The 23,563-nt window shown below is 40.9% G+C and overlaps 2 protein-coding genes across 2 annotated transcripts; one reads left to right on the top strand and one right to left on the bottom strand.

Annotated features, from left to right (window-relative positions):
* The first annotated feature begins 873 nt into the window (after positions 1–873).
* Positions 874–19,154, top strand: atp10b (ATPase phospholipid transporting 10B). Its single transcript, XM_028588804.1, has 21 exons — positions 874–1,283; positions 3,870–4,074; positions 4,443–4,528; positions 4,841–4,947; positions 6,103–6,234; positions 6,472–6,599; positions 6,950–7,202; positions 9,736–9,935; positions 11,410–11,568; positions 12,272–12,812; positions 12,953–13,053; positions 13,141–13,267; positions 13,399–13,583; positions 15,456–15,723; positions 16,682–16,758; positions 16,842–16,967; positions 17,066–17,266; positions 17,377–17,457; positions 17,608–17,712; positions 17,955–18,142; positions 18,869–19,154. The coding sequence occupies exons 1-21, from the start codon at positions 874–876 to the stop codon at positions 19,113–19,115; spliced, it is 3,927 nt and encodes a 1,308-aa protein (XP_028444605.1). The 3' UTR covers positions 19,116–19,154.
* A 943-nt stretch (positions 19,155–20,097) lies between these two features.
* On the bottom strand, positions 20,098–23,444 carry LOC114562427 (F-box/LRR-repeat protein 3). The gene is given in 9 exon segments (XM_075447438.1): positions 20,098–21,373; positions 21,375–21,426; positions 21,429–21,478; positions 21,480–21,518; positions 21,520–21,559; positions 21,562–21,690; positions 22,013–22,065; positions 22,067–22,122; positions 23,334–23,444. Coding segments are annotated over 9 exon segments (771 nt in total). The 3' UTR covers positions 20,098–21,132.
* Between the last annotated feature and the right edge of the window lie 119 nt (positions 23,445–23,563).

Raw genomic sequence — 23,563 nt, 5'->3', positions numbered from 1 at the left:
ATTATGTATAATCATGATCCAACTTTCAGCCCTCAACTAAATTGTGTCTTCTATCAACAGGAACTCTTCCAGGCTTCTGTAGCTGATATCTTACCTCAATCTTCTTACATGCACCGTTGAAGAATCATGCTCATTATTATCTTCAGTCTAATTAAGAGCAATAAAGAGGTTCTCAGTGTCTTTAAACATTGTTGACTGTATTCTCCATCTGTATAGTCCTGAATGTGGTGTGTAAGTTCCCTCTGCTGTGTTCATTCACACTCTGCAGACTCTTCATATATGTTTGCCCCGAGCAGTCGTTGCGCTCTGTTCGGTGTTGTGTTGTCAGTTCAAATCTCCTTATGACCCACTGCACCAATTTTCTGCTCTGCAAATATTAGATTGTCAGCTGCTCATTTTGGTTATTCATTCCTTATTAGTGTTTTTTTATTAGTTTTTGTGTGTGTGTAAGTTTCAAGGACCACATCAATGTGTAAAGTATTAATGGTGGTAAAGACTATACTCTTCAGGCCATTGACTCATAATTCTGCTGTGTGAAGGAATTCAAACAAGGAGTTGAAAACTGTTTCAATCATTCAGATTATTGACAGCTCTAAAATCAGCTGAGTCACTGGAGCACCCTCAGCTACATTTCTGACTGTAACCAGCTGCCTTATTTCCCCTCTCTGTGAGACTACAAGGAATGCAAACAGACCTGTTAATGCAAAGGGCGGACTCAGAGGAGGACTAGGTATACTGTCCTACAACCAGAAAGACTTATTCAAGGAGAGGATGGTTCTAGGGAGACCTTTTAACTAATAGGATCTGTAAATATTAAGACGATGAGATGGAAAAGTTTGTGAGAAGAATTAAAGAAAAACAGACAGAGCAGCCATGACATGGAGGAGCCCTTTGGCCCTGGTGAGGGATGCTCTGAGAGGTCAGAGAGCACGGGAGAAGGACCTCCGCAACTTGGCATCCAATCTGCCTTACGAGGGCCTTGAGAAGGCAAAGCAACCCAACTGCTACTTCCCTGGCAACGCCATCAAGACCACCAAATACACCCTCCTCCTCTTCATCCCCATGAACCTCTTTGAGCAGTTTCACCGTCTGGCCAACATCTACTTTGTGGGCCTGGCTATTCTGAACTTTGTCCCTGTAGTGAGTGCTTTCGAGCCTGGGGTAGCTCTGATCCCCATCTGTGTCATCCTGTCTCTGACGGCCTTGAAGGACGCCTTGGAGGACTTCAGGAGGTACCAGTCGGACAGGAAGCTCAACAACACGCCGTGCTTCATCTACAGCAGGTACTGACTCAAAGACAATCATGTCCTAAATATAGAAACAGCACAGTTATGCTTTTTATGCATGATGTGGCAAGCGGAAACACTTATGGTGCATTACCGGCACCTTCACATCTGTGCTTATGATTTATATCATGCATGTTGATGTCTGTGTGAGTGTGTGTAGATCTGTGTGATTGTGTGCTGTGTGTTTGTTTGTTTACCTCCTCTGCGTTTCAGCACCCCGTGAGAATTTTTGACTTAGAAATAGAAAATGTGTGGGAGATTATTCCTCTTTTGAAGAGCCTCACAACAATATCTCTCACCATCGCACTGAGTACATTTGATGAAATCCTCATCTGGGTGTTGCGTCAGCAAAGACAGTAAGGTTAGCGGTTATGTATTTTTTTTATTACTGGTGAAAAATGAATAATTCACAAAGGCGGATAAACAATGTCATTTTTGACCCTTTCGCTGCTGTGATTTTTGAGAGTGGGAGGTGGAGGAGGGGATGTGGATTTCCTCTGGATGTGATGTGAGCCTGTAAGCAACTCCAATTACACCTTAAACCTCTAGAAGGGTTTATCATTAAACAGCACTTGCTTGCTTTCAAATTTCCCAAGAAGAGTCTGTTGGGAAGTGCAGCCTAAGCTTGTGGAAAAGCCTGCATCCTTGTGTGTGTGTGTGTGTGTGTGTGTGTGTGTGTGTGTGTGTGTGTGTGTGTGTGTGTGTGTGTGTGTGTGTGTGTGTGTGTGTGTGTGTGTGTGTGTGTGTGTGTGTGTGTGTGTGTGTGGTGCTAGGATCCAGGTGGCCGAAGTGCAGACCCCAGATGTACGGACACTTCGGAGAACGCACCAGTCCCTCTGGGCCTGTTAGTAGACACTAGTCGTCTCCGCCTCACGGAATCAGATAAACAGCAGTTGAGTCATGGCGAGCGTGCTCTCGTGGGTCTCTTATTGCTCGCTGGGTGGAGATCCTAAAGCTCCATTTTGGGCTTGTAAAGATTAGAACAGCATCGATTGGCTGGGATTTCTTTGAAGTGTACAAATGGCTCCAGAAGAAGCTCAAGAATAAATTTTAGGCTTCCAAATACTTCCTCTTTTTCTCTATCTAGGTAAAGTTTATTCATCTGACAGCACAAGGAACACACATTGAAATGGCTAAAAGTCCACATGGCAGGCTGTCAGATGAGAGGGATTTATACTTTAATTCATCAGACCTTCTCAGATGCACATCTTTATTTCCCATCACCCTTCAACCTCATGTTGTTTTCACAGAGGTGTGAAGTGTGTGTGTTTGAGCATGACATGCCTTATCATCATTCTATCTTTCTTCGCTATCTCAAACTCTTGTCAATCCACATGCGCTCCACATGGGCTATTAATCATGCTGATTGACTGCTAACTCCTATTATATTGTTTAACATGTCTAATTTTATCGTCTGCTCACTGCAGAAGATTTAAACCAGTCACCACACCTCCCAGACTGTTCCTGTCTGTTGTTTAAGAGTCCTGAGAGTTCATCTACACACTCATATCAAACCAAACAGGCTGTCTTAAGTGTCACTTCATTTTTGAAGAATTGTTTTTAAATGCTATGCAGGCTTTATCACACACACACACACACACACACACACACACACACACACACACACACACACACACACACACACACCTTATTCCCAAGAGCCACAAAATTGGATGACTAGACAGATAAACAATTGTTTGGCAATGCATGTGAGATCTTTAAGGCAACAGTAAGACATTTTTGGAAATGCATTAATTTATGGCCGAGAGTTAGATTAGAACATTGATACCACTATCAAACATCTCATCTAACTCTCGGCAAGAAAGTAAATAAGCGTATATCCCAAAATTTCAAACACTGACGTACATTTTAAAACTTTCTGATCACGTCTAGGATTAAATGTACTGAAGGTGACAATACACAATACACTTGAGAAATGGACTTTCCGTAACTGGAAACTGGAAATTCCATTGCCTGACATAGAAAGCGTACATAACATAAAGCTTTTCTGACAGAAGGGAATATTTGTGCAACCTTTTAAGTATAATTAAAACACAACATACTAAAATACATACCTCCCCCCCTCAAGTCTTTGTTCGAGTCGAGGTGTGGTGTTATGTGGCAGCTAACCAATCAGGTCCTACATGCAGGGCAGCATGCCTGCAGCTCTCTGTCACTGGTGGTTAGCCAGCTTGACGTGCAGGTTTAAACAATAAAACTCCCTGGGAAGCCTCAAACCCTGGGAATAGACTCAAAATGTGTACTGCAGTGTATCTACCTGTAAAAGTTTCCTTATTCTAAAGCACACAAAACACATCTGGGCCGCTCTCCAAAAACAACAGCATTGATTTTTCATTTGGTTGTATTGTTTATTCCCAGACTTAAGCAGCTGCTGTGATTTATTTTATCCATAAGGAGTGAGTCAATATTTCATTTGATTGCATAAACATACAAAACACCCACTACGCCAATATTGTTAATAAATGTGATATGGATATATATATAAAAGCCACCCAGGGGATTATAAAATAAAATATAATAATAGAAAATTCTAATGACTTGCTATCCGACATCTGATTTCAGGAAAGAGCAACAGTTTATAAAGAGGCATTGGAAGGATGTGCGAGTGGGAGATTTTGTGAAGGTGGTTTGCAATGAGATCGTCCCTGCAGACCTCCTGCTCCTGCATACATCAGACCCCAACGGCGTGTGTCACATAGAGACATCCAACCTGGATGGAGAGACCAACCTAAAGCAGAGGAAGATGATGTCTGGTGTCTGCATGTCGGTGAGGAGTACTTCTTGGTTTCATTTCTCTGTTATGTTTTTTTTCTTGAGTTTCTATACCCAAGCCCTCTGTGCTGCATCACCTTTCTCCTCCTCCTTGTGATTGACATTCAACACCCATCAACAGAACAACTGTAACATTTCCTGAACATCTATGGTAACTGCGGTCATTAATGTATGTCAGTGAGTCTGTAATGACAGACAAAAAACACATACCTGTTGGGTTACATACCTAATTACATATTTTTGGACCACAATTGTCTTTCCTGTGTATTATGTCATTATGCCACTCTGGAAGTATAGGTTGAGTTACATTTTAAAAGTTTCCATTCACACCACAGTAACTTTATACCTCCTCTCATTTCCCAGGATCCTGAATTTGAACCTGAAAGCTTCAACAGTGCCGTGGTGTGCGAAAAGCCTAACAACAATCTGAATTATTTCAAGTGTTATGTGTGAGTATCAAATACATAGATCACATGTATCCCCAAACAGATCCTTTTAGGCTTTCAGAGCAGCCGAGCAAAACTAATTCCAACCCACTCGCTGCACTTTCTGATGCTTCTAGAGACATTATTGGGGCTGTAATAGACTATAATCGATTTCCTTGGGCACCACAGATCTTACAGCTGCACTATGGTCTACCCATGCTGTCCAGTTAGGACTGTAAAGCAAGGGGAATTGCTAATGGGGAATACATAACCAGTAATGAATATCTAACAGGATCTGACAGTACAAAGGATGTTCCTCACTTTCTCCTGCTGCAGAGAGAAACCTAATAAGGAGAAGGTGGGCGCTGGAATAGAGAGTCTGCTGCTGCGAGGCTGCACAGTGAGAAACACGGACCACGCTGTTGGCTTTGTGGTATATGCAGGTATATTCTCCATTTTCTCAGCTGCTTCACTGCTTTGATCTTGAGCTTGTAGCGTTTTTGTCCAGGGCCATAGGCAGGACTTTAAAAGTACTGAGGTCCTGAGTCCAAATTTCCCCATCACAACACCACCCAAATGTTTGACTCACTACCAACCAACTGTAAAAAAATAAATAAAATTAAATTGTGATGGAAAGTACTTTTGCATATTTAGCCATATCAGGTGCTGCAGGTGTTTAATTATGGTGCAGAAAACTAAATTCCTTGAATGTGATTTTTTATTTATTTTTTTGCCTAATAACTGTCAAGTTTAGCCAGACTAGGATGAATGTGAACTGCCATGCTAGCAGCTCTGTGAGGCTGTAATTAGGCACAGCGGTTTTTGTGAGCTAAATGTTAATGCCAGCATGCAACATGCAGAGGTTTACAGTTACAGTTACAGTATACAACAATGTTTACCATGTTCACCATCTTAGTTTGGCATGTTAGCATGCTAACATTTGCTAATTAGCACTAAACACATAGGACAGCTGAGGCTGATGGGAATGAAAGTATTTAGTCATAAACAAAAGTATTTGACAACTTTTAAACTATTTTGACCTGATAATGACTCTATATAAAAACTTAAAGGATCAAGTTATTACAATGATGCACCATCTGGGACAATGTTGTGGCAACCCATCAAGTAGCTTTTGAATTATTTCACAGGATAAGTGAAACATTTGACCTGCTGTTGTTGTTAGAGGACACGTCAGAGGATCATCAAAGTCAGGAGGATTCATCCTCAAGGGGCCATGAATGTCTGTGCAAAGTTGCATGGCAATTCATCTAATAGCTGTTGAGATATTACAGTCTGCATCAAAGTGGTGGACCGACCAAACCAAAAACAGACTGACATTGCAATGCCTAGATCAATGCCGCTAGCATGGTTTAAAACATCAGAATAAGTCTTAAAATGTGTTTATTGTGCGTAATAATAAACCCCCAAATTCCCTGAAATACAGTATTACAGAGGACATAATGCCCTGTTTTCTGTCCTTGCATTAGCTGACCCAGAATAAGTACGTTGTAAGGTATAATCAATTTTCTTCGGTGTTCAATGACGATATGGATTGCCTGTTGGTAACTGAATCAACACCTTCTGATCCCCCCTTTAAGGCAATGAAACCAAGGCGATGCTCAACAACAAAGGGCCAAGATACAAGCGCAGCAAACTAGAGCGTAAGCTGAACACGGACGTCATCTTCTGCGTCATTCTCCTCTTCACCATGTGTCTCATCGGAGCACTAGGTCAGTAATGAATTACATAACTTACCCATAACATCACCACACAGACTGGTTCATGATAAATGATTTTACATTCATGAGGGGACGTTTAATTTCCAATAAAAAAAAACTCAGTCACTTTGACCACAGGCCCATACCAGGAGAAGAGGGAGAAGATAGGGGAGGGTGTCGTGCCAAAAATAGCTTTCCTCCCCTGCGCGACAGTCGGTGTGATTAATTCCCCTGTCCTCACACATGCAGGTCACTTCTTATGGCTGCAGGCGCTGCCCGGTGTGCCCCCTTACCTGGTCCCCGACGGCAACGGTCACCTGGACAGTCCCAGTCTGTCTGGCTTCTACATGTTCTTCACCATGATCATCCTGCTGCAGGTGGATGACTCTGATTGTGTGTATGAAAGAGAGTTTTTAATGTGTTTTTTCTTAATTTTTTAATTTTCTTAAACTCTCCTCTTGTCTTGTCACCTTTCTCCTCATTCTCCTCTAATATCTACTCTTTACACTGTCTGTTGTCCACTTTACCCTCGTCTTTTCATTTTCCCTCACTCGTCTTTTGCACTTATCATCCCATTTTGTCCTTTTCTTTCTGATTACTTTTTTCTCATTCTCCCCTGTCTCTCTTGTCTATATTTCATTTTTCTCCCCCACACCACCCCACCCCATCCCTCTCTCCTCTCCTCTCCTCTCCTCTCCTCTCCTCTCCTCTCCTCTCCTCTCTCCAGATCCTGATTCCTATCTCCCTCTACGTTTCCATTGAGTTGGTGAGGATTGGTCAGATCTTCTTCATCACTAATGACATTGATCTGCACGATGAAGGGACGGACAGCCGCGTGCAGTGTAAGGCACTGAACATCATGGAAGACCTGGGACAGATTGAATACATCTTTTCAGACAAGACTGGCACCCTCACTGAGAACAAGATGGTGTTTCGCAGATGCTCCATCATGGGCACTGAGTATGCACACAAAGAGAATGGTAAACCTTCATATTGAGACATTTTCTCTAACCAAAAAGAGCAGTTGCAACATTGCTTTTCATCGTAATGGACTGCATTTATATAGCACTTTTCTAGTCTTACCGACCACTCAAAGCGCTCTACACTACAGGTACCATTCACACACACATTCATACACTGGTGGCCGAGCCTACCATACAAGGTGCCATTCACGCACATTCACAGCAATTTGGTCATCCAAGGACACTTCAACATGTAGACTGCAGCGGCCTGGGATCGAAACACCTTCTGATTGGTAACCAACCAATAAATCCTTACTTTGGTCATTAGCCTAACACAAAAAGGTCTGGATGGACCCACCTACTTTCCTACAGTTGATCACAAGAAACCTGACAAAAATGTATTATTGAATTGCACTCAATTTAACATTTTGACTAATGTCAACATCGCACATAGCAAGTTACCACTGACATATACCAATATTAGCATGTAACACACTGGCATACTCACACTGGCCTGTTAGCATGCTAATTGAAAGCATGTTAGGCAAGGCAGCTTTATTTGTATAGCACATTTCAGCAACAGGGCAATTCAAAGTGCAGTTTAAAAACAATTAAAAATATAAAAACAGATAAAGTAAATAGAATAAAAGTTACAGTGCAGTATAAGAAATTATTGAACAATTATTTAACGAAAGGCAGCATCAAAAAGAATGGTCTGTGTCCCAGACGACCAGAGAGGTCTGGGTGGTTCATAGTGTAGCAGCATTTGTTAAGAAAATCTAAAAGAAGTGATCGTTGATTTCTGAGGAGGAAGAAGAGGCTTGGTCCAATTGAAGATTAAACAAAAGATTTAATGAAACAGAATTGAATGAAAATGACAAGACAAAAAAAAAATGTTACACTATAGCTTACAGCGGACTGGATCATGCTTCTCCTTGATGGAGTCACATAAAAACAGTCCCGAAATCATCTCTGTTACAGAATTATATTCCTTTGGAATTGTGGGTGTTTCCTTGAATGAAAACTCTCACAGGATAAGGACATACCTCGGAATTCAGGTTTACTACAGGTCACAGACAAAGGTCGTTTATCATGGTAGTGCCAATTCTATTCAAGTTTACAGAGATATGCATTTCCTTTGTTCTCATCAAGTCTGGTCCAGCAGGGAGTGGTTCCCCAAAAGGCAGGAACAGCAGTTACCTTTCCTGTGGGGACAGTAAGTCTCCTCCAGTATGCAAATTGACAGACATGACCTGATCCATTCTTTAGAAGCTTGGGATGGTGTAGGCACTTAAATGCTGATTATGTCTAGTTAGTTGATTATATTTAGCTGCAAGGTACATAAAGTACATTTAATCCAAAAGTACATTGTCTTCATAACATAAGCATTGTTTTAACTTTTTAAAACCCAACACATTGCAGCAATATATGTTACAATAACAGGCTGTATGTGAACATGCTAATGTTAGCATGCTAATCCTAGCTCAAAGTAAAGCTGATATAATTTGGCTAACAACATGGCCTTTCCCCTGGCCAAACTATACTTTTTATCCTACTAGTGGTAAGAGCCTTTGTCTGTCCACCAATGTTCTGTCTCACAGGGCGCTCACCTAGACTGTAGTGAGATTACATACTGTGCTTTGATTCTGAGCTGTTTGTCAGCTGCTCAGTTGGAATGCACTTCCTGGGTAGAAATTCCACCTATTGCCATTAAGTTTACTGGGTTTATTTACTTCCTATTGGCTCCCAGACACATATATCTCTGTTCAGCCCCCAATCTTTTCTTAGTTGTTTTCCACATCCCAAAGTGCATGGACGTCTGAGAGAACCCCCTCCACCTGTGACCGGGACAACCTGATCTTATAGCAAGTTATCACATTTGCCTGTATTGCTCATATTATATGACTATTGTCATACTGTATTGCATCATTGTTCATGTGTTTGCTGAGTGCTGTATCCTGCAGTTCCTACAGTAAACTCACATGAACGGGATTATCGTTGTCGTGGCATAGCTTTACCCACACGCCTCCGTGACAAACAAATGTAATGATATAGGCCTATTGCAGTTAAGATCACGACAATGCTATGATCTTGATATGCATGTGTTACTCTGTGTTGCGCTTGTGAATCCAAGATTCTTTTTTATGTTGAAATGTAATCAGACAGACTACATGTTAAGATACAAAGGATTGGAGACTCTTATCAATATATGTTATCTTTTTCACTTGTTTATTGTGTTGTGTCCTAATCATAGACTAACACATTCATTTTTTGCTTCCATATTTGTGCTGCCAAGTTCAATCTGATTTGCTATACTGTCTGATTGTATTACTGATCTATGTATCCTGAAGTTGAGTTCCCTCCTATATAATGCATCCTAAAGTTCATTTATTTTGGCTAATTGAAGGGTTTTAGTTAAAGCCTTTGTCTAATCCAGGTCATTAAAGTCCTGGTTAAGGGCTCGGCATTTAAACATGACATGAGCTGACATATTGTACATATAATATACAGTTCATACTGTATGTATCAACATGTTTTTTGGGATTTGCAGCCATCCGCCTAGCTGTCCTTGATGTACCAGTGTCAGAAGAGGAGGTCATCCTCAACCAGCAGCCACGACCCCCACGGATTGGATGGTCCCTAGATACTGAGGACTCCAACCCTGAAGACAAGTGGCATCACCATGACAACCGACGCAAGAGTAAGGTTACAGGAAATGCCCAGAGCGATGCAGCCTTCAGCAGTCTGCTGGTAAGATGATCGCTCAGTCAGGAAGAAAAGGCGCATAATTCAGAGGGTCAGGTTGTGAGTTTTGGCTGTCTTGATATCATAATGCAGAGTCACATAAAGCCACCATGGGGAAATGGTCATCAGCATTTTGTTTGCTCATGCAGGAGGCGTAGCTGTCAGGTAGTTGACTCAAGGCCACCCGGAGGGGCCTACAAATTAGACTCATTCTTCTTGATTAACAAGTGTCCTTGCAGTTATAATCGGTAGCACAAATAAACGGACAGTGCATTTATATAGTGTGAACTGGCCCACTATAATCAAACCCAGCGTATGGAGCTGGGATGGCTAGTGAGACGTCTCGTCTTGCCACTCTGCACTATCATTGAATGATTAAGTATGCATGATTGAGAATGCATGTATTGTGAATGAAAGTGTAACTTTGTCTATCCATCCATTTATTAAACTAGTTATCATGGTGTTGAGGACCTGGAGCCTATTCCAGCATACATTGTACTAGATACATCCTCAACAGGTTGCTAGTCTATCACATGGCTGATAATGTTTCAAGATGTTGTTCTTGTGATGTTTGATGTGAAGCAACAAAGTAGCACTGTGCCCAAGACCAAATTTCCTTACTGGGACAATAAAGTTTATTCCATTTTAAGATTATTATGATAAAGAAAATAAGGGTAATAACTTGGTGGATTCAGTTTAGGTCATTATTATAGGAGTATACAAAATGTATATAATATTGAAGCTAAAGTATTTTCTGCTTCTTTTCATTTTATTTGCTGTCTAATTGAGTAAGTGTCTTCTATAAATAAATGTATACATCATACATGTTGCTAAGATATAGAAATGTGAACTAAATGTGTCTAAATACACACTCAAAAGACCTCAAATGGTCATTTGTTAAGACAAATCTCACCCATCCTTGTGTCAAAAGGCCTCATGGTCCCAGTCTCCGCTGCAGATGGCCAAGCTGCGGTGTCGGTGATAAACACATCCATTTTGGCTCAAAATTGCCCCTGTGTCTGTGAAGAGACATATGGTCATGCTGGGCACCATTTGGCACAGACCACTGATGTCACATAAACTGTAAACGTGCACTATAGATTAGTCATCGTCATCTTGATATACAGTAGCTTTGTGTCTATTTTTGTCCACAGGGGCAAAGAGCAGAAGCCTGGAGATACAGGCTGAGACCGAAAAAGTCTTGTGTTTTTTCCAGCAAGGCAGCACAGAGCCCGTCTTTGGTTTTCCATGTTGTGTCATACTAACAGAGCTGAATGTTTGTATGAATGAAAACTTCCTCCCATCCTTCTGTCCCTTTGTCCCTGTAATCTTTCCTTGTACATGAGCAAACAAAACTGGAGGAAAATGTTAAAAGCTAAAAACCTTATTCCAATCCTGTCATGTCAAAACAGTGAAAGCTGAGTGTAAGCAAGAAACAGTTTATCAATATGATTTATCAGATACATTTTTACTCCAACAGGAAGCTGAGGTGATTCCAGACAGGAAGTTGCTTCAGCAAATTTGCAGGGCAGAGAGCAGCAGCAGCAGCCGGAACATAGATCCGTACCTGGACTTTTTTCTGGGTCTCGCCATTTGCAACACTGTGGTGGTTTCCATGGCAACAGCTCGGAGACAGAGGGTGAGCGCTCCGTTTACTGCCACCGTGGATGGGATGTAGAGATGGAGGACACAGGCAGGAGAGGAAAGATGGACGAATGATTTGTTCTCTTAAAACTCCCAGTATGCAAACTTACAAAACTTTTCGTCTAGAAATCATTGTGGAGAATCTATTAAATGTTTCATTCATTATTTAATATAGAATATAGGTTATGTAGAAACCTGGTGTCCAGACATTTGGCTGCAGTATTGCCGCATAATCTTCATAATTTAATCACAAGCACACACAACAATCAAGTTTAAAGTCTTCTTATTAACCTCAAAGATTTAGTTTAATTTTGAATGTTCTCTTCAATTGTTTAGCTGCAAGTTTCTGTTCTTTTATCGGTGGTCAGTACTAATTTTCCTTCATCTTTAAAGCCCCAGTTGTAATGATTCTGAGTCCTCACTAAATTAGCCACATAGTAAAGGGAGATTTGCAGGGGCAATCAGGGTTGCCTTTATTAATTTTAGTACTCTCTGCTCTTGACTGTGATGTTCAGGTCTGGCAGATGGGAGAAATATGTGGATTTTCCCTTGAGTTTGTAGTAAAATATGAAAGCACAAAAAGAAACAGAGTGGAAATGGATGACAAGGAGTGTTTTTGTGTTCTCACCATATGGGTGTTTGAACAAAATCTGCTAAATAAAAACTATATAACATAGAAATTTCTTTCACTTTTTCAGGTGAGTGGGTTTTCACGCTCTGATCAGGCAAGCAACCCACTGGATACTTTTTCCAGCCTGGTGAAAAAGTCTGGCTCTCTTCAGCATATTTTTCCCTCCTGGCAGCACAAGCCCAAGAAAAATCGCACCATCTCAGAGGACTCAGTTGAAGAGGAAGACCATGTTAAGCCCCCTGTAAAAATAGAGGGGTCTGGAAACACCAATAAGCTCCATACATGTTTGCTCCACGCTCCATCAGACAACAAGTCTGCAATGACCCCAGATAATCTGAGCTATGAGGCAGAGAGTCCAGATGAGGCCGCCCTGGTGTATGCAGCCAAGGCTTATGGCTTCACCCTGCTGGCCCGCACCCCTGACAGCGTGACAGTGAGGCTCCCGTCTGGGGAGGACCTGGTGTTTGAGGTGCTGGACACCTTGACCTTTGACTACAACAGGAAGAGAATGTCTGTTTTGGTGCGACATCCAATCACCAAAGAGTATGTGTTGTACACTAAAGGTGCAGACCACACCATCATGGAGCTCCTCGGTACACCGTATGCAGGTATGTGCAGGTGAAAGTACATTTAAACACATTATTGCCCTTTTTTAAAAATTATTTACTAGTCAACAGTGAGATACCCTAGGTCATTTCATAATTCAAAATTAAACTATTTAAATACATCTGTGTCATATTATTTTCAGAACATCTGAGTGGGAAGCAGAAGAATATAGCAGCAAATACTCAGCATCACCTTGACTGCTATGCTAAAGAAGGGCTGCGTACACTTTGCTTTACAAAGAAGGTGCACAATCAGATATGTTATTATTTAACAGCGTCACTTTCTTAAATAGAGGAGCTCTGTTTCATCTTTTTTCTGCGTGTGCTGCAGGTTGTGAGTGACAAGGCGTATGAAAGCTGGTCAGTGAACAGACAGAGAGCTCTGGCTGCTATAGACAACAGAGAGGAGCTTGTTATGGACACTGCTGTGCAGCTAGAGACAGACCTCTCCCTGCTAGGTAACATACTACATATCATAGATACATACATATCAGCCCAACGCACACCATTCATAATGAACACTGTGTATCTGTGTGATAAGCTCTGTGTTTAAATCATGCCTGATTTTTGTATATGTGTTCTCCGGCAGGGGCGACGGGCATTGAGGACCGTTTGCAGGAGAGTGTCCCAGAAACCATCATGGCACTGCGGGAGGCAGGGATCCAGGTGTGGGTGCTGACTGGTGACAAGACTGAGACAGCTGTCAACATTGGCTATGCCTGCAGGCTACTGGAAGAGGAAGACCTGGTGATTAATATGAGCTGCGCAAACAAGGTGAGGAGGCCGCTGTCTGCCTCACTGAAGGTTGGCTGTTTGACTCAGAGCTGCTTTGCTTTACTGCTTATGTGAAATGATAAATGGTGGCACGTCTCTGATTCATTTCTTACACCACAATTAGAAGTTGTGTTGGTAAATCAAACATGCAATGAAAATGTTGATGTACTTAAAGTGACATGTTGGAAAATAAGATAGCTTAAAACTGCTAAGCTAAGCATTGTTGTGTTTTTTACTGTGATAGATTCACGATCTTGATTGGTTGGTGTCAAGCGTAGAAACATTACACAGACAAACGGCGGATGTTGAAATAAAATTGTATTTCCCAAAATAGGCAATGATAGTATAACAGTGTTACACTAGTGTTAGTAACACTTGCTTGAAAACAACACAATTGATTGACAACATTGATTTTTGAGTAAAAGGTGAATGAAGTTTCAAATGAATGAATCAAAAGTAAAAAAAACAGTAAATACCTAGAGCATCAGGAGCTAATAGGCATAACAAACTCTTATTGAACATCGGCTTTTTACATCATTTATAATTATCACATACAGCTTGTTTCCGAGGGCAGCACTGACTTTTGTTGATGGTCATTCAGGACAAGTTGTGTGTTTTTCAAGCAGAAAGTTCAGGAGGTTTTACCTGGGAGCTTTCTTCCTCCAATTTAAATGGCCAAACCTTTTGAACCACTTTAACATTTTAACTAAAGGTCAAACCCTTACATTTTCATCAGAGAAAGAGAAAGTGTCAGGTGTGGACGCTGCTTCTCTGAGGTCATTAAAGATCTGGTAGCACATGAATGAGCCCTTCATAACAACCTGACCATGTCTAATCATCCCCGGCCTCAAATAGACCAAAATTACCCGTCGGCTCTAACGGCTACAAGGGGAGCTTTCTGGAACAAAGGGACTGCCGCGCACCTCTCAGAAGGGACTAGTCATAGATGATGAATGTGCGATAGCCCCAATACAATATCTACTGCTTTCATATCTAATTACCAGTCTAATATTCAACCCTCAGGGGAAATACCCCTTTGCTCATATTGGTAATGAACTTCTTTTTTTTTTAACCACTGTAACTTGATGACCACCTGAGGGATGCATTCCCACAGTCATCACCCTACCACACCTAATGGAATTTAACCAGCATTAGATAGATGATATAAAAATAGGATGTGACCTAATTTGTTTTCATCTTGTCGCTTTTCCTTTTGGCTAAGAGGCTGGAGTTATTTACAGACAACAATGATGAGTGTGATGGGACCAGAGCCTCGTAATTGCTTATAGTCAGACATTATGAACATGACTCAACAGAGTGATGTTTCTTTTACCAGCACTACCATAATCTGTACTCTGTACTGTAGCACAGAGGAATAGTCTTGCCTTTAATGGTGTGCCTTGTTAAATTGTGCATTGTGCCTTTTGTTTGGATTATAGAGATGTCACATCCAAGTTTCAATTTATCCGCTTTAATTTTGTGTTTTTATGTTTTTTTAATTATATTAGTTTTAATTGTGTAGGAAAAGTGATCATTTAGTATTTTCTTTAGGTCATCATGAAAACAAATGTGTGTGTATAAAATATAGGCTACTAAAGATGACATCTTCAAATTATTTATTTTGTCCGAGCAACCATCAAAAACCGAAAGTTATTTATTTTACATTACATAAGCACCAAGAAAAGCAGGAAATCTTCACATTTGAGATGCTGCAACTAGCACGTTTCAACATTTTTGAAAATGACTTAATTGGTTATCAAAATAGTTGCCGATTGTTTTTCCACAACTAAGTGTTTCAGCTCTCTTTTGGAACGCTTCATAAAAATGAAAACAACAATGGGATCAGCAAAATAAGCAGATGTTGTTTTCCAGTTTGCGTGCACATCCATGTTGGACTGCACACTGGAAGAGGTGAGGAGGTACAGCGAAGACCCTCGTAATGTGGACACAACCCAGAACATCTCTCTGGTGATCGACGGACGCACTCTGACCATGGCTCTGTCGTCAGACCTGCAGAAGCGCTTCGTGGACCTGGCGAAGCGCTGCCGCACCGTGCTCTGCTGTCGAGTCACGCCCTTACAGAAGAGCAAAGTGGTGACGGTGGTCAGGGAGCAACTCAACGTCATGACCCTTGCTGTTGGTAAGAAGCTTTTTTTGAGCTAGTCACGTAATTCCAAACACATTTATCTGGGACTTTTAATCTGACTTCTATGAAAAACAGAAGAGAGCTGTTGTATAACCGTAAACAATAGAAACAAAACTAAAGTGATAAAGAAATCTGGTGTTGCAAGTTTTTGTATGAGCTCATTACCACACTAAATGTTACTTAGATTTCATTTTAAGATTATAGCGGGCCCCTGAGAGTATTATTTTGAACGCCAATTTTCAACAAAAAATTTATAATTTGATTACTTTTGCATACTGCTGGGATACTGTAATTCTTGGATACAATATAGGCTTAGGGTCCTGGTATCGTTCATGCCGTCTCACTGTCATGACTTACTGGGACACGTAAATAGAAACAGAGCCATCTTTAATGTTATTTGTAACACATGTGCTTTTCCTGCTTTGCCAAGTCAAAATGTCTGCTGTGTAGAAGACCTTTGTGAAGGAAAACAACAAGCACTGTGTGGGAAATAAATGGTTTTGTGAGAGAATGCAAACAGTGTTGCAGGAAAGAACAGAAAGGTAATTCTTTCAGGTCTTATAAGGCTCTGGATCTTATCCTGTTCTGAGTCATTGAACCTCCTGAGAAATTCATTGAAAGTGTGGAGATCCTCATCTATCCTAAATAAAAACAAATTCATATCATTGACTAAATATGCTGTATAGACTGATGCTGAAGTTTGTTTTTCGTGGCAGACTTTATATTTTAAATGTGTGTCCTGCTGAGACACCAAGTCCCTTTAGTAGGTTCTATAGGGATGGGAATTTGAGTTAATTCAGGTCTTGAGAAATTGATGTAGTGTATGTTACAGGCAAAATATCAAAAATATGGGGTGTTTTGCAATTAAGACCCACAAAGTCAGTGGCTTTTAACACATTTTCTTCTTTAACAGGCTACTGTTGTTAAACTGATTTTCACTCTGTTGTTTTAGGGGATGGTGCAAATGATGTCAGCATGATCCAAGCAGCTGATGTCGGCATTGGGATATCCGGTCAGGAGGGCATGCAGGTCTGAACTGAAGTCATTAACTTCGAAAATCTTGTTTGTTTCTTCTGCTACTCTCACTGTCCAAAACTCAATATCATCTGCAGGCGGTCATGGCAAGTGATTTTGCTATATCTCGCTTCAAACACCTGAAAAAACTTCTCCTGGTTCACGGACACTGGTGCTACACTCGACTGGCCAACATGCTCATTTACTTCTTCTATAAGAATGTGGTGAGTCCTGTATATCTACATTAGAATGCTCTGCTGTCTGAATCAACATCTTGCCTGGATTTCCCGTCTAATCATCTACACTCTAATGTGTTCCTCAGGCCTACGTGAACCTGCTGTTCTGGCATCAGTTCCTCTGCGGTTTCTCTGGCAGTGCCATGATCGACTACTGGCTGATGATTTTCTTCAACCTCTTCTTCACCTCTGTACCGCCAATCATGTTTGGGATAATGGACAAAGACGTTTCTGCAGAGATGCTGCTGGGTGTTCCTGAACTGTACAGGACCGGACAGGGTGCAGGGGTCAGTGACACCCCCAATCAATACTAGCTACGTGTTTACAGAGTTGGGTCTTGATGCACAAAATACTTTTATTGATTTATGTATTTAAATCTCTGTGTGTGCTTGTTTAGGAATACACATTTACAACTTTCTGGGTTTCCATGCTCGATGCCTTCTATCAGAGCCTGGTGTGCTTCTTTATTCCATACTTGGTAAGAGAAACATTTGAATTCTCTGTTTTTCATTAAACATTGTGCAAAGTTGCATCTGTCATGGTGCTTCCTCTGAGTTACTGTATTGAGTTATTTTACTGGTTTACTACTTTTTGCCTAAAATTTGACTATGTGTTTTCTCCCCTCCAGGCTTATCGGGATTCAGACATTGATGTTTTTACCTTTGGAACTCCTTTGAACACAATTTCTTTTTTTACCATACTGCTGCATCTGTCAATAGAGATCAAAGCCTGGGTGAGTGCTGAACTGATGGATATATATTTCTAGATATTATCAACGTATATACTCCCAGTGAGCCCAAACTCTTATCATGAAATAGTTTCAGTCATGTCTGTGTTTGAAACTAATATGATAGTAATACTATGTTAATATAATGTAGCATGTATGTGTAACATTATTTACATTAACAACTATATTTTGACAAATGGGGTTGTTATCGGTATATCTAATTGCTGTTTTATGCATCTGTCTTGCAGACGGTGGTTCACTGGGTAGTCATGCTGGGCAGTGTGGCATTGTACTTCATTGTGACGCTTGCCTACAGTGCCATCTGCGTCACCTGTAACCCTCCATCCAACCCGTACTGGATCCTCCAAAGACAGATGGCCGACCCCATGTTCTACCTTCTCTGCATCATCACTACTGTGGTGGCTCTGCTGCCCAGGTACCATCACTGTTATCCTCCTTGTGTCTGTCACGCAGAGCGGGTGGGGTAGTAATTTAATGTGCACTCGTCATTGTTACACAGTAGCTTTTTGTATTGTACTTATTTGGATACTTTCTGCTTTACTCCATTGTATATATCTCTGAAGAGCAGCAGACTGTGACCATCCCTCCCATTTCCATAATTTTCTTGCTACTTTTATCTCCTGTTATGGACAATTAAATTTATGATTTTTTTTAAATGGAGAGATGTCAAAATTTTTTACATTGACATCTACAATAACTAAAACAAGAAACAGATTATAAATTCTTATCACTTATTGTATTATGCAGCTGTCCTGGTAGAAGTAGGTAATTAACAGTCAGGAGGATGTAAAATAAAAGTTTGCTCTGAGCCTGTTTTTCCTCAAAACAACATATGATAAAGAAAATCTATCTATCTATCTATCTATCTAGTCTTCATGACTTTTACTTTTACTGTGGTATTGCTGCTTTTACGTAGTAAAAGATCTCAGTGCGTTATGGTACATAGACAGTCTCAGCTGATTCGTAATCAAATAATGTTAATTGTGAAGTCCAGGAAATGATCTGCACCACGGCTCGGTCTTCCGCCTCATTACTGATGCGTCTGAAAGCGCTGATATTTAGAGGGAATGCTCTGATTTACATCAAAGGGCCGCATATTTTTCACTGGCCTACTTTCTCACCACCACACTCTCTCCCCCAGGTACATGTTTCATGTGCTAAGGAACTCTATCGCCCCCTCCCCGCTCGTGAAAGCCAGGCATCTGGACCGACTGGACCCCTCCACGAGGGACCAGTGCATGAAGGAGTGGAGGAGCTTCAGGGGCATAGCGCAGGTCAGACCCTCCAGGCTGTCTACCCCACCCTCTCCCACCCTGGAGACCACTGTGGACATTCATCACCACTCTTCCGCCACCTCCGATATCATGTGGGATGAACATCATCACTGAAAACTATCAGAGGCCTTTACATACATGAGAAACTGAGATTTGTTGGCAACTTGAAGGAATAAGATGATTATTTATTCAATAAATGCAATCAGGAAGAAATACTCTTCCTCTCTGACATGTGACAAATCATCAATTGGGCTTATGAGTGACAAAACGTATGTAGGCCCTCTTCTCCTTACTCTCCTCATAACAAGCTGCCATAGTGAACACATAAGCCTGTTACTTTCCTGATGGGTTTTCAGAGCACAGTGGTAACCCAATTAGTCATGCCACCCACCCCTCCAAAACGTGGCACTTTTCCAGAACAAAATGCTTAGCTGGTTTAATATATTCCTCTCACCTAGATATCCTAAACAGTCACAAGTCATCCTGTCACTTAGGCAAACACATGTGTGTTGTTTACAGATTTTCCATTTACAGTAATATGCCGTTAAAGACAAATGAATGTGTTTATAGGCTGGGCCTGTGATAGTTGTTGTATATCTGTCAAATTTTCTGTGAACACACGTAAGGACAATCTAATTTAGTTTATGCCAAGTGTATGTGTGTGTGTGTGTGTGTGTGTGTGTGTGTGTGTGTGTGTGTGTGTGTGTGTGTGTGTGTCATGTTATTTCAGATGCAGCATCTAGATCAAACACGCCAAAAGGTAAATTCAGAAGAATCCGAAGAAAACGCTTCTAAGCTACAAAGTCTGATGCTTTTTTATGGAAATGGAGTGTGCACAAGCCGAATCCACTTGTAAAAAGGGCTGAGTTATCATTGGCATACTTCATTATATAGTAGCAGCTCTGCTTATATAAGGTCCCACTGCCTCCAGTTAGATCACTGCTGCTCTCTAGTGTTGAAAAGTAAAAGCTGCAGAAAGGTCAAAAGGGACAAAGTCAGAAAAACAGATGAGGCTCGATGGTATTACATCCATGCAGTATTTAAATTAATTAAACATATTTTTATTGAGATTTAAATACAGCATATACCAGTTAAAATGAGGCAGATTTCTTCCAAGCCTGAGCAACCCTGTCACTGCTACACACATAAAAACACATGTGATATATGACAAATTAACAAATACAAGGCAAAGCTTTACATGTGTTACAGTATGACACTGGATACTATTGTGTTTAATGCACCAGAAATATTATCACACAAAACAAATGTGTACCATGCAGTAAAACAAAAAAGATATCATGGTAAAAAATGAAACTCTAACAACCAGGGGTGTGGAAACCTTCCTCGGTTTTAGTCAGTGCTCCTAGATCAACAGGGATGTCCAAAAATAACCAACTGAAAACGTTGTAGTTTAAGATGAAATATTAAAGTCTCCACTGACACAAACATAAATAGACAAGATTACAAAATACCCATTGTGTTTTACATGAAGGTGCAACTCTTGCTCTGACTCAACTGTAAACTCTTGTTCTCTCCTGTACTGCATTAGTACCACTATTGTTAGTGCCCTCTCTACCAACAACAGGATGCCCCGACTCCAGATTGGGTCTCTGCCTCTCAAACTGTATCCTGGGAAGAGGGATAGCAATAAGATAAAGAACGACATTTCACCACAAAATAAAACTTGGAATTCACTGAACAACATACACTGATGATATTGTGGAAGATGCTGTTCAGAATAAATGATGAAGTGTGATGCTTTTAAAATAAGCAACCAGCAGATGGCAGATCCACATCCTTGACACACAATGGTTGAAAGGTTGCAGTGAGTGACGGTAAATTCAGACTGTCCTTCAAATCAAAGATTTCACATCACAATATCAATGCATAGAGAGAAAGCTGCGCGCTCACAAGATAGCCAGACAGAAATCAATCTGCCAATGTTTTAAATGAGAAAACATTTTCAGTCTAACATCAAATTTAGGTAAAAATAGAAGTTACAGCTTTAGAAATTACCCACCTTCTAGTAAGCTGGCCAAGAACACTGATGACAGGGAAATGATCTCTTGCTTACTTACTGTCCAAAATGAGCACATCACACTGCAGCCCTCCACTCTGGCTTCATCTCAGCCTACCAGGTGGGCATCATATCAGGGAACCACATGCTACCCATGTGTTTGGACACCTCACTGTAAATCTGCTCCATGCTGTTGCTGCTGTCTGGCATCAACACATCCTCCATGATTGACAGCTGAGTCAGCCTGCCCCCGCACATCTTAACAAACTCCTTAAAGCCACTGCAGGTCACTTCACACTTGCTTACCCCCATGGCAGTCAAGCTTTTTCTGCGGTCATCCAGGGGCTGAAGGCCAAGGACAGTTCAGTCCGATACGGCCCAGCATCTCTTTGGTAACTTCCCAGCCAAGTACAGGTAGGTGACAGGAGTCTCCTTGCAGAAGAAGGGCTCAAACTCCTTATATAAGGAAAAAATACATGATGATGTTGACCTTGGGGGACCAAAGCCTCCCAGCTGGTTCTTTTGATGGTGTGAAAGTGTCTGCAATGCGTAGGTACTCTAAGTGGATGGGTTTTTCAGAGGAGCGGGTAAGCAGGAGCTCATCACTCAGGAGATGGTAGCTCAGCGCCAGCTCCCTGAGTCCATGGCACTGGTCTGCAACACAGGACACCCAAGGACAGAAAGAGAAGTCAGAACTTCTGAATGGGAACAGATCCTTTTAAAAGAAAAGACAACTAATCAGCGTGGTTCTTGGGATGGTGATTACATTCAGTCGGTCAAAGTACAAAGTACACAAAAATCTATATCTATCTGTAAGATAGTCACAACGTAAAACAACATGGAGCATCCTGGTGGCCTAGGAATATGATACACTGACCATGTACTTGTACTTGCACATCATTTGCCCTTTCTTTCTCTTCTCATTTCTGCTCCACTCTCTACTGTGCTGACTAATAAAAGCAAAACAAGAAAATTCCCAAAATAGTACATTGACCTGCTGGGGAGACATGAGGACAGCTGCTCATCTTCAGCAACTTCATGGTGTTGCACCTTCAGGGACGGGTAGTCTACTGGCGTATGATCAATCTCGATAGGGGACAGGGACTTTTTATTATTAATATAATTTTTTTATTATATTTTATTATATTAGTATACAATGTATCTGCTGCATGATTGTGTAACTCACACTATGTCATTCTTTAAAAAAATAAAATTATATATATATACTGTATATATAGAAACCTTTTATTCAACACATCTACACATATTATTATGGCTTTGACTGTGATAATTATGTATGTAATAATGTGCGCTGCATTGTCCCTGACAGATAAACTATATATATATATATATATATATATATATATATATATATATTTTTTTTTTTTTTTCACCTATTACATAATGTAGGACATGATGGGGGTTGGTCTGACAATAATCAGTCTATTTATACACCTGTGCACCTGCATGGCTGAGGCTAGAGAGGGGGGGAGTTTTTTTTTTTGCATTTTCTGTTATTTTGTCGCAAGTTTTATCGCAGTTTCATCACAAGTTTCACCACATCCATGTTCACCTTTATGCAGTATTTTTCAGGCCACTGGATTTTGTTTCTTAATGTTTTTTCTGACTTTCAAATTAATAACAATAAATCTTTGAAAGCCTATCACGGAGTGGATCTGAATTATTCAAACGGCGCGTCATACAGGTGATTGTTCCCTGACTCAGCATCTCAGGGATATTTTTACCAAACTAATATCGCTGTACAGTTACTCGTTGTGAGGTAGATTATTACAGTCTTCAGATTGACACACAACTGGCGGGACATGATGTGACTAATTCAGCTCTTTGCTAAAACAAACAGGGCAGCAGTAAAAGTGTTGAGATGTTCTTATGAAGCAAAGGCAGTCTCTTAACTAAGACACATCACATGAAGTTGGGCCGTGCTGTGGAAATCAGCCCCAGGGTTTTAATGGTACAGTTCACAAGCTGGGAGTAAATGTCACAGGCAGCCTCTGCAGATTCTGTGCAGCTGTCCACCTGATTTACAAACAGTGATTTACCATTTAGGTAAAAAGAAAAAAGAAAACATACAAAAATGAAGAATGGAAAGACGGCGGTGTACTGTAAGAATAATCTCAGCTCAGATGTGTTAAGTACACTAATCCTAAAGCAGTTAATGCATCATGATGGTTTGGATTAAGGAGGCCACACATTGTTTTTAAGGCAGCTGTGTTGTTAAAATGGAGGAGGTGGAGGAGGAGGTGAAAGGAGAGGACAGCAGGGAGGGGCAGGCTCTTACCTTGAAGGCAGGTTACCCCAGTCCTCTGCTCAAAGCTGGACATCTCCCACTTTGGTATTGTAGCCCTCTCCTCATGGGAGGGGAAGCGCTGGTACCTTGATTTGAAACCTGTCCTTCCTTGTTTCATTCTGAAACAAATCAGCACACAGTGGGATCATGAGATTGGGAATTGGTTCAAGTTTAAAAGCAAACCGTAGATGTTATTCATTGATTTTTAAAAGTGTATTACAACTTGAGGGTCCCAGT

Source organism: Perca flavescens, chromosome 10 (genome assembly GCF_004354835.1).
Source record: "Perca flavescens isolate YP-PL-M2 chromosome 10, PFLA_1.0, whole genome shotgun sequence".
In the NCBI taxonomy this organism is placed as follows: domain Eukaryota; kingdom Metazoa; phylum Chordata; class Actinopteri; order Perciformes; family Percidae; genus Perca; species Perca flavescens.
The sequence above is the reverse complement of the archived record's forward strand: the minus strand, read 5'-3'. Positions and strand labels throughout refer to the sequence as shown.